This window comes from Typha latifolia, chromosome 10 (genome assembly GCF_019914945.1).
Source record: "Typha latifolia isolate L0001 chromosome 10, TyphaL0001v2, whole genome shotgun sequence".
NCBI lineage: Eukaryota > Viridiplantae > Streptophyta > Magnoliopsida > Poales > Typhaceae > Typha > Typha latifolia.
Window position 1 is genome coordinate 3,227,113 of NC_133095.1, and position 16,981 is coordinate 3,244,093.

A 16,981-nucleotide genomic window follows, 5' to 3' on the forward strand; every position below is an offset into this window, starting at 1 on the left:
ATTTTTTGCAATAAAAGATATTAATAAATATTTTATATTATAAACTTTGAGAAAGAATAGTATCTTAGTCTTTTGCATCGATGAAGCATTCTTATTTTTTATTCTATTCTTGCTCAGTATTTTCTTAGTAAATTAATAAAAAGAGAGTGTCTTATCTATAATATGGTCTAAATGTAGGACGTGGCGTTATTTTAATTTCCTCTAAAAAGAATTTAAGATCACTAAGTTGACATCTCTAGACTCCTTGTTCATACCTTTCAACTAATAAAAAATAATTTACAAATATTATTATTATTTTTTGTGTGTGTTTGGTTGATGAAAAGTTCTAAACATTTCTAATTTTTACTAAATAATAATAAATTATAATTACTTACTAAAACTTTCACTTTTCCAATTTCGTAATCTAAAACTCTAACACAATAGAGACCTCCACTGACCATCAACATTCTAACCATGCTAGGAAAATTTAAAAAAAATAAATCAAAAGTGCTATCGATTAGTTCCTAATGCAAGATTAGCAAAAAAGATTAATTAGAAATCACCTCCCCTTGGTTTATAAAAAATATTTTTAGTTTTTTTTTATACTAAAATACTCTTGTTTTCTCATTTAGTTTCTAATACCCTATATCACAAGCAACTTGTTAAATAACTAAATTATGCATGTCATTCTCAAATCAAACATTATTATTGTCACGATACATCTCAACTAAGGTACATCTCAACTAATAACCGACTTATAACCTTGACAGTTAAGTGCTTAAGTTGAAAATAAGTAAATTAAAAATAGACCAAACTGTATATATATGAGGATAAACTATAATTTATCGATAAACTAGTTATATTGTTTTACACAAATCATTTTGATTATAAGGTTTAATTGTGAATGAATTGGCTAAGTGACTTCCCCAATGGAGATGCACATGAAGCAGTTTGGGCTGAAAAATAGCCAAAATGGATCCTTAGCTGATGCAAAAGAACTGGGCCCTTCTCCTTTGAACACCACATGGTAATAAAAACATCCCAAATCCTGAGCAAAATATTCCCTAGGGAGAGATTTTATTGCCCAGATTAAGATCATGAGTATTAACTACAATTAGTACAATAATTATACGCTAAAAACTTAAAAGATCTAGAGAGGATGATAGAGAAAATTATAGTACTGGAACTTTCAATTTATAAGCTGTTGGGTTTTCTAGCAAGAGCAATCTTGTGTCGTTAACGACGCGTAGAGTTTATATAAAAAGTATACGTCGAAAACTAACAAAATATCGATGCACTGATATCTGATATGACAGATAAAAAGAAAGTTTGGTGGACGAGAAACAGGGACCACGTCTGGGAGGGTGCCACCATTGTATGCTTTAAGATTTTTTAGATGATTGACATTATTGATAATCCAAGGAATTGTTAACTAAAATGATCACAATTATTTGTTCCTTTTTCTAAAAAGTTATCAGGTTTAAAATCACCGAAATATATCGAGGGGTGGACTGATATTATTATTGATAGTCCAAGGTGGTGGTGGACTGGTGGTGTAAGCAAGACCGGCATAGTAGAAGGTCATGTAGATTGTAATCCTACAAAAGTTACATATGTGTGTGAATTAGATGGTGAACCTTTTCTATTTACACCATTGAATTATTAATCGCACACATCTGATGATTATAATCGTGTCTGAAGTTGAATATAAAGAGCTATTAGATATGCGTGATCGACACACTAACACTCCTGTAATGATGTGTTCAGACCAACCTCGATGATTAGGTGATTATAATCGTGTTCAAAATTAAAACTTAGAGGCGGTAAGATTACACGAGTGGAATCCTAATTGTTAGATGCACACAATCAATATGACGTAGATTATAGCTATACAAATAGCATAGTTAACATCTATTTGTATAATTGTATTCTCATGTATCACACTATTGTCATTATTTCTCCGGATCTTACTTCTCTCGTGTAGAAATGGAGAGCATTCTACTTATAGAAGGCCTCCTATAATTGAAGGACCCATCAGAAGTATGTATATATACATAACTTAGTAGTGAAAACGGTGTAAAATAGAGAAGACCTCATTTAATTATTTGCTCGTATACCCCTCAAGTTGATTAGCTTTTATATTGATAAGCTTAAAACCTAACTTGTTTGCATGGATGCTTTCTAAAACTAATCAACGGGCCACCATTCCATATATTTAATAAAAAAGAATAGAATATATTTCTGTCATATATTTATCATCAAAGTTCAATCAATATTATTTTAGATGAATTGAAAAACTTATTTAATTCTTTATAACTTTATTTTTAATTAATATTTTAAATTCGATATATTATTTTATTAAATACGATGAAAAATATAAAAATTTCAATATATATATATATATATATATATATATATATATATATATATATATATATATATATATATAACCATTAAAACGAAAAGCGTTATAAACAAAAGAGGATGAAATAAATTTAGACCTAACCAACGGGAGTGATATATAATTTCTCCAATGATATATCTATGCATAGTGAAACTCCAAGAGTAGTACAAAAATCATAATGTAGATCTCAGAATTATAATATTCGTCAACAGTACCCTTTATAAGTATTTCTCATTAGAACTACTTGTAAAGGAGCTTGGTTGTGAAGCCAGACATTCTCAATAAGCAATATATGCTTACATGTATGCATCTTTCATTGAGATCCATTTATGCAGAAAAGGGCACAAAACATGCTGGAACAAATAACAAAATATCACTGAGACAATGCTATGATTCCTGTCTCTTGTACTTAGCCATGTTACAGTTTTAAGTTGTTGGAAAACTGGGGCCAATATCACTACACATATTGTACCAATTGGTACTGTCCAAGCTGCAATGTTTCTGGCCTTCTGGGTGAAAACAGGGAGACAAGAAACCAAGCACTTCATCTTTCTAGCAGGATGCTTGCTTGTAACTCGTCAGTTTGGCATTATAAGGCTCATCAATGGACAATTGTGTACTGTTTCCTTCCAAAAGGAAAGGGTTAGTTGGGTTAGTTCAAGTCACAGAGGGCTGCAAAAATTGACCCGACAAAATAACTCAGCTTTTAAATAGGTTTAAATTTAATTTAATTAAATTTAGGTGATAATTAGGTTAATCCGTCTAACCTAATTATTAAATAGGTTATGCTCATATTTATTACTTTAACCCATTTAACATATTTATAACCTGATCTATCAACTTATTTATGACAGAATAATCCGTTTATAATACCATAACTCAAATATAAATTTATTCTTAACCTGAATGATGCATATAACGTGATAACCTATTTATGTCCTATATAAGCTGTTTAATAAACGGGTCATTGCCACCCCTGGGAAGTGTGATCAAACAAGAAGTACCTCAAACAAGACAAATGCTACAATTTAGAAGCGACTTAGGTGGCAAGATTGGTTTATTAGTTTACCCAAAAATTAGCTCACCTGGCCACCACCCTCCAAAACACACCAAAGGGGGACAAGAAGAAAAGGAAAAGAGAGAGAGATGGTGCAGAACTGTCGAGTTGGTGCCCACAAAGATTAATAAGCAAACATCTTAGCAGATAACAGGCCTACAAATTACAATGATCCACAAAATAGAACTTTCAAGAAGATATGCCCACAAAAAGAGATGGGATAGCATAAAGCAACATAGATTCTGCATAAACCAAATAAAAGCTTATGAGAGTGTTGATACTACAAAGAAGATCCGAAACCACAGAAATGAATCACAATATGGAATAATCTTATTCCTAGGGGCCAAATGGCTTCAAGTTTCCCACTAGTAACCACCTCCCTGATACATCTGAGACACAATGGAGAAATAAATGAAGAAAACAACTGACAAGAATAAGCAATTTTGACTTGCCAGGAAAGAAAAGCAGCTACCCTGTCTTCTCTTTTTCTTTTTCTTTTTCTTTTTCTGAATGCTACTAGAAGTTTGGTTGGCACATGCCATATGTCTGAACTCTTTGGGGGAATATCCCGCAATCAGATTTCAGGAAACAAAACCTAAACTTAACATAAAAACTAATCTCAATTTTCAAACCTTACACAAAATCCTATGTTTGGGTTCTCTAAAGCTGAAGTATGGGTACCTCCCTGGTTAGCTATATATGCTTGCCTAACCATATACGAGATGTATAATCTTCACAGTCTTCAATCTCATTCATTGGATTCTTCACCTATGATAACGTCAATGTTGAAAACAAAGAGAAAATGTCCTTATGCATCAGTACCTGAGAAGATTGAATAGATGTTAGAGAACAACATCTTATTTCATGAAGCATGAGAAACTGAAACTTAGCAATGCAAACCAGGATGGTAGAACTTACATACAGTTCCACACTCATGCTGCTCTGCATTCTTGATAAAAATACCTAACATGGAAAATATGCACGCAAGAATTTCACCCCTCTGCAAAGGTTTCCACATATTAAAATGTAGTGAGACAAAGACAGTAAACTACTCCAAATCTATAAACAGAACAGAAAGAATGAATTTAAATTATTAACAATTGTCAGTTCATACAGTATAGACATCCTTCATTTTGTTGAACAGATATTTGGCATTTTCTTTTTCTTTATGCTGATAAAAGTAATTAACCATTTGTAAAATCGTAAGATGGTTTAATGAGGATTTTCTAATCAAATTTCACCTGAGTAATTGATTATTCAATTTCAGATTTCTGTAGATAAAGGCACAAATGCTAAGAATGCAAATTCAAGGAAAGACACTTGTGGTAATCAATTAAGAGAAGAAGTATTCTTATCCTGGCGCAGACATAATAAAATAATGAAGTCTTCCAAACGGTAATCAAAAGAACTTAGGTAGCCTTAAAGTGTGCAATAATAACTCATGTGATGAGAGTATAAGGACTAGGTAGAACACTAATGCTGATGGCAAGAGAATAGAGATGGAAGTTAAAAGAAATTCTCTTTTCCTTGTTGAAGTCAAGGAGATGATAGAGTTAAATAGTTCAATTTCTCTGCTAGTACATATTCTATTTAACAATGGCACAATAAGAAAATTTAGGGTATTAAGGGCTTCATATGCTGTATCTATTTCAGATATAATTGTGTACACCTGATCTTGGATATGTAGACATCCCCTCTTCAGAAGGCATATAGTGTTGGCCATTTAATGATATAATCATCATCATCCAAGTGCTTCACCATTAATATGGATTGGTTAGAGCACATTTAAAATGAGAAGTCCCTCCCCCCACCCTAGGCAGCTGACAACCTGAGATCAACAACTCTAGAGAATGGTAGAATGATACTGCTCGAAGAAAAATTATACAAGAGAAGACACTTACTCAAAATCTATAAGTTCAATGGGCCTGTAGAAATCACTGTCTCAGTTACCAAAGTTTTGGACATAAGAGCATCAATTCAAAAGTTCCTGTTGATATGGGAGAAATCTAAGGGAAGGAGAAAGATGAGTGTCCAGTATAGGGAGTTGCCTAGTTGAGGCATAAATGAACCACAAAGCCGTATGTAGTACACAAACAGTAAGTTGTTCATTATTCTCATGGTTTGGTGGTTCTGACCAAGGTGGGATCTGGGGAGTTGGGGAGGTTTTCCATATATAGTTATACTACCATTACTGTTACAAGGAAAGGATAAAAAAAAGAACATGATTGTATGCAGAAGTCAATGATACATGCACTTCCTATATTCTAGAATATAGTACGTGCTAGCCAGAATCTAATCCAGAGGAATGAGAACTATGTAACTTCTAGGGAAACATATGCGTATTCTGCATGGTTCCCAGCTAAAGCAGATCAAAACCAATTTAGCAATCTGAGTATTTTAAATTTCACAAAGCCACCCATGCCTCTATTCTGTCTAACAGACAAGGAAATATTCGTCAGGCTAGTATATGCAGGTCTCAGAGATATATTTGGATCAAATGTTATCGCTTGAAATATATTAGTTTCTGATAAACTAAACACCCATTACGCATAGTTGCTTTTTGTATGATCCACATTGATAGAGTGATTATTTTATAATTGAACAAAAGGCACCAGGTGCAATGTTGCCCAAGGTGAGTCCCTCATGATTCAGCACATTGATAGATGATTTTGAATCACTTAACTTTAGTAAAATATTCACCTTTATGTACTTGTGGAAGTTTGTCTGTCGTATTAATTAAATGCAAGACCACATCTGCAGCTCCATATGCACCTTATATAGCTTGACTGCTCATAGACCACAATTGCCTTTAGACAGTGATTTTTATCTAGAATAGTAGGATAAATCTTTTCCCTTTCCGTAAATTCTAACTTTGCAGTTATATTTCCTACTAGCATCATTTGGGAGACAAATCCACTTAATCCATCTTCCAAATGCAACCTTAAGTCCTTAAGGATAATCAATACTCTATGGACAATTATTTGGTTTTTAAAAGGCAAGGTAGAGAAGCAGCCGCTAGCATCGGTAGCTGACAGCTGTGCACAGAGGTCTGTATACCAAGAAATGAGGAAGCATGATCTCTTATAGTTGGGGACCACCTCTGCCTACTGGATTGAAAACCAACAGGGAAGAGATGGTAAAGCTATAAATTTAATTATAATATCTTGTTATTTCTTTCATTAGATATTGGCAACTGTGATGCATATGATCAATAAAGGGTTGAGTGCAGAAATGAGCAAGCAGGAAGAAAAGAATGTGAAGATCTCATTTTCTTATATCTTAGATCTTTCTAATATCAGCTCAAGTCTGCAGTTTAATGGTTGATGCCCTGCAGTAACTGTGTGGGTGGTTTGGAAAACTAGATTTTATAATAATAGTGATGGAATCTGATAGGTCGACACGTGAAAGAAATTACCATGGATCTTCCATATCAAATTGCCAAATTTTCCATATGATACCTTAGGTCTCTGATGCATCAACAACCGTTTTATTTCTCTGATGCCAAGTGCAAGGCATATTTCCAGTACAATATCCTTTTCCTCTCGTTACTAGCAAAGAACTGATTGTGTTTCTATCTAGAAGGTTTTAACCATTATGCGTGTGGAATATAATAAGAATAGTTAGAAAGGGAAATAGGAGTATGATCTTAGATTAGATAGCCTTAAAAAATGGAAGGAGAATGCTATGTTAAGGCTTATCATTTAGCTTAATGTATACGCTTGAGCAAGCATCAAACATGAATTATCAAAAAGGAGACCTCAATTGAAGGAAAAGAAAAAAAGAAGAGAAGTGTGTGGTTCGTACTAGGCTCAACCTACTCAATCTCAGCATGTTATTAAACTAGTTAAATCCTGATTTTTCATGAATATAATTTGAATTTTTATTTTGCTATAGAAAGAAAAAAGAGAACGCAAGCTAGCAAGAATTAGCATGAGATAAAAAGAATCACATACCTCTAGTTAACCACCCATATAACCTGCAGAACCTTTGGCCATAATGTCTGAGGTAGCAATGTCAAGCCCATACCCAAATGGACCAGTAGCATCAAGCTCAGAAGGTGCCAAACGCCAAGTTGGGTCTCCATAAACTGAACTGCCGCGGTATAGCCTTTCATATGCTCCTTCATATCCACCACGTGATGAACTAAGAGAAACATTTGTAGAGTCAAATCCATTGTTCCTACCAAAACTGGAACCATTCTCTCTTCCATAACCCGGAGAGACACCACCATAGCCTGCACCACTCCGTGCACCTTGACCTGAAATTGGAGAATAAGATACACCCCAGTCCAAGCTGTTATTTCCAAAACTGCCAATGCTTTCACTTCCAGAGGTCGTGTATGCATTATTATTTTCAGATGTTGTATTGAAATTAAGACGGCTGCTACCCCATACATTATGAGTCAATGGGTTAAAACCTAAGCCAGAATTGCTAGTACCTCCACGATATCCACCAATCGGGTTACTAAATCTACTGGAACTCCCACTATAATAGGGGTTTAAATCCTGTCCATAGCCAAGGTTATCATTTGTATCTGAGTTTCCTCCAAAAGGGGAGCTCAACCCAGACTCAAAATTCATTCCCGTTCCCAAGCCAGGACCAAATGAAGGGTAGCCATTCCTCCCATTAGCCAATGATCCCAACCTACTGTCCAATTTCATGCCATAATTACCTATCAAGCTCAGATTGCATCCCTGAGTATATTCATTTAGAAAACCATTGACCCTACTATTCAGACCATAGCTATAGCCTCCAACAGGAGAGCGGATGTTTGGTCCAGGCGATAGTTCTTTTGGAATGGCTCTCTTAACCTCCACCATCTTACCATTCAGCTCATGGAAGGTTTTGAGCAAGACCTTATCCACAGCATCCTCTGAGTCATAAGTAATGAAACCAAAACCCCTTGGCCTCTGGGTGTTGTGATCATACATCACAACAACATCGATTATTGTCCCAAACTGATCAAAGTACTTCTTGAAATCAATCTCTGTAATGGTAGATGGCAGGCCCCCAACAAATATCTTCTTGGTACGATCAGGAGCCGGTGAGCCATGGGTGCTACCACCATTCCTATTAAGAATATTCTGATCATCTCTGGGAACAGCTTTCTTGGCCTCCACCTGCAAAATTCATCAAACACAACATGAGAATTATAGGATACCCAATGTGGAACCTCTGTGTAGCATTTTCAAAGCCTGAAAATAGATCAATGCAATCCTATAACGAAATCAAAGAACCAGAAGACAAAGATGAGGTGGTTACCATCCGTCCATCAATAATGTGCTTCTCCATGACAACTCTCTCAGCGACAACAGGGTCAGCAAACACAATGAATCCGAACCCACGGGCTCGGCCAGTGGTCCGGTCCTTCATGATCACCGCCTCGACCACCTCTCCATAACTCTTGAAGTACTCCCGGAGGCGGTCTTCATTGGTATCCCAGGATATGCCACCAATGAAGAGCTTGCCGAGATCCGACTCCATAACCTTACCTACAAATTCCAACCATAACACACCACAATTACAAATGTAAGAGACAAGAAATTGAAGATCGTGCAGCACAATTTCAACAAAGATCGAATTTTTACTACAATTCCAAGCACAACTCTAAAGAATCGGACGAATCAAACCGAAAACGTAAAAAACAAGAAAGTCTAGATCATGTTCCTGTTGGTTTAATTGCAAACCAAGTTCAGAAAGGACAAACTTTTGTATCTTCTACATCAAATCCAACCAAATCTAAGAATCAGATAGATAGCAAACGGATCGCCTCGAATTCGACACCTCGCTCTAGGATCGATCAGAAGGGAAATCAGATTACCAAAACAAGAAAAGAAACGACAAACTAAAAATAAATAATAAAGCGCTCACCGATCTGAGGCGGGTCGAGATGCGAAATTGAGGAGATCGAATCCGATCTCTCAAGATTTGCGTGGTGGTATATATCAGCAGAACAAAAGAAACCTCTTCATCCTCCCTTCCTCTCCCCCTCTCCTCTCTCCACCAGCTATCGATATATATATATATATATATATATAGGATTTACGCTACTTTTCCCCCTTCTTTTCTTCTCCCAATTCTGATCGCTTCCCGTTAAATAATGCTCCAACGTAACGACGCGTGAATAAATCTATATCTGTACTTATATATTTAAATGGGAATAAAAAGTAGGATTCTTTTCATATATATATATATATATAAGAAATAGAGGGAGGAGGAGAGAAGAAAGGAGAAGGTGGGAGAAATGGAATGGAGAGAAAGAGAGAGAGGAGGAGATGGGTGATGACTGATGAATGATGATGGTAGATGATAATGCCTTGGTGCTTTGCATTTCGAACCAAACATTTTTAAGATATTAAATTAATATTCTATTCTTCTCTCTTGTAATAATTTGCGTAATAAATAATTTTCGGGGGTTTACTTTAACAAAAAGATGAAATAGAAGGGGAAGAAAAAAGATGGTTGGATAAATTATGAGAATAAAATATCATTTTACTTCTTATCCAGAATTTTGTAACTATCCGAATTCATTATCCAAATGTTTCTACTTGGTTGTACTACTCAAACATGAACAAGTCTCATATCTTGTTCCTATTGTTATCCATGTAAATATATATATATATATAGTTACCAAGTATTAGTTTACTATCTGTATCTGTATTTATATTCGTGAAAATATGAATAAGAATATGAAAGGAGGAGATTAGTACAAGTCATCCCAATTGGACTAATTAGTAGATCTACAAGATTGAGAGAGGTTGAGTCCAATCCACTTTGATCATTGCAATCACATGTGAAGGTAGCAAATAAGAGGGAAGAAAGGTGGTCCAAAATAAAGACTGTCACTTATGCTATCTTTTATTCTTTCATCTCAACCTCATCCCCCCTATCCTTTCTCCATCTTCCTATCCAGATTTTATCCATCAATATCCAGGACTAGTTGGCCCTCTTTGGTTGCATTACAAGCCCCCTTATCCATGGATAAGTGGTGATATGTTATGCAAACACTTCAACTGGAACACTAATAAGGAGTAATAGATGTCCCAGCTTGATCAGATAGAACTGAGGAGCTGCTTAAGTCTAGTAATTGTCAGAAGCCTATTTCCTAATTCTAGCAGCATGGGATAGTAAATTCTTGAATAAACTTCCTTGTTCTTGAATAAATCATGGACAGATGTATCGGAGATCTATAAGTTGTGTTCTTATAAGTGCTATGAGTACGATATCCTAAGTGGCATGAATAAAAATATAATTATAACAGTTATATCTGAGTATTTTTTTTGCAAGGAGGATTCGAAATTAAGAAACTCCAGCTCTACCATTAGCATGCATCTCCAATTTCTCTTTTAGATAACTCCATAGGATAACATTAGTGGCCTACACTTGTTCTTATAAAATATTTATATATAGGATGGCTGGATAATTTTTAAATTATTTGCTACATGATTTGGATTCCATGTTATAGTTTACAAGAATAATTTAACTCCTCTAGTATAATTTGTATAAATTAATGTTTGCAATGCATCCTTGGAGAGCATAAAGTTGTACGGTGGAATTATTTTCAAGTAATTGCCAACATACAAAAGGTAGTATACATTGGCTTTATTCGAATCTTATTACGAATTAAAAGTTGTGGTCAAATTAAAATAGGAGAGAGATGAGAGAGATGATAAGGGATGGTGACCCTCCAACCAAAGTTGTGCTGTGCTATTTATTCATCACCACAACAAACCATAGAAGCACGTTGTCATGAACATAAACACTAATGGTGGGTGTTGTAATGGATGATGGGTTCTTTTCCTCTTTTTTTTCTTTAATTTTCTTTTTGTATAATTGCCGCCGATCAGAATTACCATTGTGTTCTTTGAAATATATATATCATAGTTGTCGTCGAAATCATTGCGCCCTTTTAAACATGAAACCATTTGATACTAGTTGATATCTTAGTATATTCCAAAAACTTCGAGAAAGAAGGTTTTTTCTTGATCATTTTGTAAGAGCCTTATGGCAATTGTGATATTTGAAAAATTCAATAGCGATTATGCCAAAGACTAAATGATTAATGTTCATGATTGAGAATCCTACTTTGACACTATAACTCATGTAATTGATTGAGTTTGATTGAGCATCTAAGGTTTGGGTATGCAATTAATCTCAATAATATCTAACTTGGGACGCATACAAATGGATAGGGAGAGGATTGTAATTATTTTTACCCGTTTCTGGGAGGAGTTTTCTTGAGAATCCGTATCTGAATCAGATAAATTTTTTTTTATCTAAATCCGATCCGAATCGGATCGGATAGCAAAACAAATCGGAGTTAATCCAACCCATTTTCACCCCTACTACTAGTGCAAAAATGAGAACTCTGGCCATAAAGTAGGAAAGATGCTAATTTTACATCTGCGCATGTCAATCATGTGAGCAATGATTTTGGTCATTATTTAGTGCGGATTCACTGAAGTCTTTTATCTTCACAACTGCTGCTCATAACTTAATCTATATGCAGATGATTCGGGAAGAAGAAGAAGAAGAAGAAAATCTTTAAAACAACCAGAAAATAATCTATGTACCTTTTAATCTTCAATGATTCCTCGATGTCCTGAAGAGTATCTACTTGGTTCTGACCGTTGAACAAACTTTAGGAAAAAAAAAATTCTGACGAGATATTTCATGAATAACTTGGACGCAGACATATATACCTTTACAGCAGAGGAAAAGAAAGCCAATCAAGTAAATATAGCCACTCGGAAGGAAAAGAAGGAAGAAACAAATTTGACTAGCAATGAGGGCCTTATGAAGAACAGCACCATCGTTTCGTGCCTCCCTCATCTGTTTCATTTGTTCCACTCTGCAACACCACGGTCTTACCATTCGACAATGATGAAACTTCTTGCTTCTTCTGTTCTTGAGATAAAAACACCTTCCTGCTCAAGATTTTATAGATCTCTTTAACGACTGTCTGAAAGGCAACTGCGACGTTAGATGAATCCAGCGCAGAGGTTTCCATGAAGAAGAGACCCTGAGCCTCAGCTAGGGCTTTGCCTTCTGCAGTGGTTACTTCTCTCGCATCCTTTAGATCCGTTTTGTTGCCCACCAAAATGGTTACTACATTCATGTCAGAGTGAGCTGTTCCAGCATAAAAGAGACTCAATAAATCATCTTCTCTAAGCATAATAAACACAATAAGTAATACGATGCTTACTTTGGAGCTCATTAAGCCACCGACCAATACTATCAAATGTCTGACGCCTACTAATGTCATATACCACAAGAGCCCCAACAGCTCCCCGATAGTATGCTGAAGTCACAGCTCTAAAGCGCTCCTGACCAGCAGTGTCCCATATCTGAGCTTTAACTTCTTTCCCATCAATGTCCATCTTCTGTGTTTGGAACTCTACACCTAGAGTGGACTTGGAGTTCGGGTAGAACTCATTACGTGCAAATCTTGCAAGCAGATTCGATTTACCAACCGACGAGTCTCCAATTAATACAATCTTGAAAAGATAGTCCTGACTCTGTTCTTCCTCCCCATAGTAAGCCATCTTTTGGCCTCTATGTTCTGCCACTTCCAGTGCGGCACCTCACTAGAAGATCATAACAAAAACTGCCAAGAAACAAGTAGGCACGGCATCCATTATATACAAGAAAATGTAGAAGTTAACAAAAGGTTAAGGACCGGAACTAAAAAGGGCTGTCCAATATCTGCTTGTCTACTTCTAACTTGATCCTGCCAAATGGTATGTTCTCTAATATAACCAGCTTTCATACTTAAAAGTTAACATTCGACAACTAGATAGATATTGAAAATGAGAGTAATAACATCATGCACTGAATAGGTAATAGCATATTTCTGGTGTTGAAAATTGAAATGACTGACCAATACACTAAGTCTTCTAGCTGGAAGGACTGAGAATCATTTTAGGAAGCAGCTTTAGGCCTCTCAGCTTGAATAATAAAATAACAGAAGTGCCCACATTAGCAGAATACAAAATATTTCTTTTACAATAAATGTCTAACGAATTATGTATTAGATAGGGAACTGCTAACTTTTTCCCGACAGTAAGTCTATTGTTGGTTCTTCAAGACCATAAACAGGAAGTTGGCAACTGACATGTGCTATAGAGATAGACATTGACAGCCAAAATGTCACATGATCTTAATTAGTCACTGAATCTAATATAAGATTGAATGAAGGTAAAAAGAGGAATCAATCAGAAGTCACAGATATAGACGCAAATCTAAATTGTCTCAATATAACAGAACTATACAATCTAAATCAGCCGAGTTGACAGGGATCAACCAAAACTTCGATAGAATCTATATAACTTGCAGCAAACAAAACCCATCCCTTCAATGACTTGATGCTTAACATTTTGAAGAATGTAAAGGACAAATGATTCTAAATTATCACTAGATTGATGAAACAATCACATGTATATCCTTCTTTAGTCCTTTAGTTGTAAATCATTAGGCACTATCTACAGCTACTCGTTCATTTTTATTATAACTTTGCATCTGCTCACATAGCAATACATTTGTCATAATACAAATCCATTAATTGAAGGAAAAGAACTTTGATCAGGAAAGAACAAAATCCACATAATAATCAGTTAGTTTCAACATCAAAATATGTTTCATGAAGCATTAAAGTCCATTAACCATTGACTTCATATTCTAAAAGATCTTTACTTCCTAACGTGAATCCAATATTTCTCTTCCTCCCTCAGATGAGCAAAGTAATAAGACAGCATTAACTTCAAAATTGGGTAATACTAAAATAACACTCAGGATCGTTAATACAAATGCTGAGCAAGAATTCGACCAGTGCCACTAATTTAGAAGAGAAATAATGAATCCTTAGATATTATACATCATCTTTCATCATTTTCACAGGATTACAGATTACTGAATTGATAATATCTAATACTTCATTCATAATTTATACTTCTGAAATAAAAAACATCTCATATTTCATCTGGACTCTGGTTTACTTACTAAAGCAACTTCATTCGACTCTTCACACCCAAACTCATGTTCCGATTTTTTAAATCATTTTATACATTTTGCATACTTGCATTTTCCCAGATAAAACAACTTGCCCACAAAACCCTCTAAAAGATGTTGATCAAGAGAAAAACTGAGGGCTTGGACTGGTCAAAAAGAAGCTGATCAGTGCGGGTCGGCCTCTAAACCTAACTCTTTGCCCAACCTGATTCTTGAATTTATATCCTAGCAGACAAGTGTCATTATCCCTTTGTTCTTACAGGACTGTCATAGCCTGAGATTTTTGTCCTTCAGCTCATCTCCTGGCTCCCTTACTTCCTCAAATATCTCTGCTGACAAGAACGTAACATGCCACATTGTAATCCTTAAAATCTTGATATAAATAAGCTCAAGATATATAGGCACATATATGAGCTTGTAGCAAAGCAACCTCAAAAGATATTTGCATCTTTGGTTAAAATATGCCCTAGGAGCGAATACATGTCCCTGTACAAATCTCATCGAATAGTTGTTCAAACTACCAACGTAAGAATTTGAGATAATGTCAGGTATGAGAACACCTAGTTGTTAAATTAATCCAATCTCTTGACATAGCCTTCTAAACTTTGAATTTGTAGTTAATTATGATACAGAGAAGGATTTCCCATGGCATACAAGTGCTTCCGTACCAACTAAGTTGCCCGTGATGCTATTGGCAACACCGATATTAGGTAAGATCAATGTCAAAGGCAACTTACAATGTGAGTGATTAACTGACCAGTAGAACATATGCAGTAGGCTGATGTATCTGTAGGTGCATCTGAATTTTATATTTACCAATAGGCAAACATATAAAAATAAATAAACATCTAAATTTGCAGATTATTTGAAAGAATAGGAAATAGATAGGCAGAATTATCATCTAAGTATGGTGTTTAACTGGAATACTGGAAGTCTTTGCAGTGCAACCAAGAAAATGCAAATGCAGAGGCAAGTGCATAGACCTTATTTCAAAATTTTGAAAGGTAGTTCAAACAGATAATCAAAAATTAATTTTTTTTTCATTCAACATAGATCTAACATCAGTAATAAAGTAAGTATCAACAGTTAATGTAAGCCTAGCTGATTCCCTCTTTGGTTATGAAATTCTTCTTAATTCCACCTTCTTATTTGGATTTTGGTGCAGCACGAAAAGAATTGATAGTACAACTTCTTATTCATTACACAGCATAAATATGCACCTACAAAAGTACGTCCCCATTATATGAGTGAATGCAATATCAAAAAGAAAAAGAAAACAAAAACCAACATACCTAACAGATTCATTAAATGTCACTAAAGCAGGGCAAGACAAAAGTAACATGCAACTATACTTGATTTATCAAGTCATAACTGCAGCTCTATAGTCACTACTGACACCTAAGTTTTCCTAGAATGTGAATAATGGTGCTTGATGAAGATACACAGTTCCTACACCAGCAACTAAAAGAAGTAAAGAAACTAAAAAGAAAAAAATAAACATTAACAGCTTACAGACCCAACCGATTAATTTATAATATGCTATCCATCAAGGGTCAAGAAACTTGTGCAAATCCAATCAGTTCTTCGCAAGTCGCCATTTTTATCATGGATTTACGCATCTAAACTAATTTCTTCCAGAAAAGATGAGAGCTTTTCGCAAAAGGAAGCGGCGATGACTACTTACCCTCCAATTTCCGGACGGGAAAAGCGATCGCGTCCCCTCCTCGGGCGACAAATCTCTAGATTTGAAGAGAAGGAATCCAAATCTAGAGATTGGAGTGGAACCGTCGGTGGAGAGGAAGAAAAGAAGGTGAGATCTGAGGAAGAGAAGGAGCGCTGCAACCACAAAAGAGGGGTGTCAATAAATGGAGAGATGCGTCCGAAATGCTTCTAAGGAAATCGGAAAAAAAAATTATAATGATAAGGTAATAATTACTCATTAATGAATGAGTAGAAAGAAACGGGCGAACCTCGTGATTTGACCAAAATCTCGACAATTCTCGTTCTTTTTCCCTCTCTTTTCCTTTGAGCTACATCGATCTAATAAATTTCTAGTCTGGAATTTGTGAAGAAGAAAGGGAGGTGTTCTTCGCCTCTTTGTCACCTCTTCCTCAGAGAGGAGACGAGAAAATTTAATTAGTAGGAACGCCAGATCGGGCATAGTAGTCAAACCCGTTTTGTTTAAGGATCCGGTTTGGGCGAAAAATGAAAGAAAAAAAAAATCGCATATTTACGCTTTATACCCTGTATTCCTAATATTTATAAATTACATCATTTATATTATACAAAAAATATTTATAGAACACACCCTGGGTATTTTATTTATTGGCAGACGTACATAAGCTTGATTACTGCATAAGAAGTGATATTTATAAATACATTTTAGATTAAATTATATTTTTATCTCCTATACTATGATCTAATATCAAGAAGAATGAAAAATTTACTATTTCCCATTAAACTATCTCAAAAAAAAATATGTGTACAATTCAAAATTTCTTTCAGAAAAATATAAACTTAATAGTATCTCAATT

At 35.2% G+C, this 16,981-nt stretch overlaps 2 protein-coding genes across 3 annotated transcripts; both read right to left on the reverse strand.

Annotated features, from left to right (window-relative positions):
* Window positions 1–3,661: 3,661 nt before the first annotated feature.
* LOC140796648 (uncharacterized) lies at window positions 3,662–9,759 on the reverse strand. 2 transcript variants are annotated; one of them, XM_073149722.1, is made up of 5 exons: window positions 9,312–9,759; window positions 8,703–8,932; window positions 7,394–8,560; window positions 4,363–4,440; window positions 3,662–4,262 (listed from the first exon to the last, which is right to left on the reverse strand). In XM_073149722.1, the coding sequence occupies exons 2-3, from the start codon at window positions 8,922–8,924 to the stop codon at window positions 7,400–7,402; spliced, it is 1,383 nt and encodes a 460-aa protein (XP_073005823.1). In that variant the 5' UTR covers window positions 8,925–8,932; window positions 9,312–9,759; the 3' UTR covers window positions 3,662–4,262; window positions 4,363–4,440; window positions 7,394–7,399. The 2 variants fall into 2 exon arrangements, with proteins under 2 accessions (XP_073005823.1, XP_073005822.1); XM_073149721.1 differs by having other exon boundaries at window positions 4,359–4,440.
* Window positions 9,760–11,983: 2,224 nt separating this feature from the next.
* LOC140796878 (ras-related protein RABA5a) lies at window positions 11,984–16,597 on the reverse strand. Its single transcript, XM_073150039.1, has 4 exons — window positions 16,418–16,597; window positions 16,132–16,283; window positions 12,646–13,047; window positions 11,984–12,569 (listed from the first exon to the last, which is right to left on the reverse strand). The coding sequence occupies exons 3-4, from the start codon at window positions 12,983–12,985 to the stop codon at window positions 12,235–12,237; spliced, it is 675 nt and encodes a 224-aa protein (XP_073006140.1). The 5' UTR covers window positions 12,986–13,047; window positions 16,132–16,283; window positions 16,418–16,597; the 3' UTR covers window positions 11,984–12,234.
* Between the last annotated feature and the right edge of the window lie 384 nt (window positions 16,598–16,981).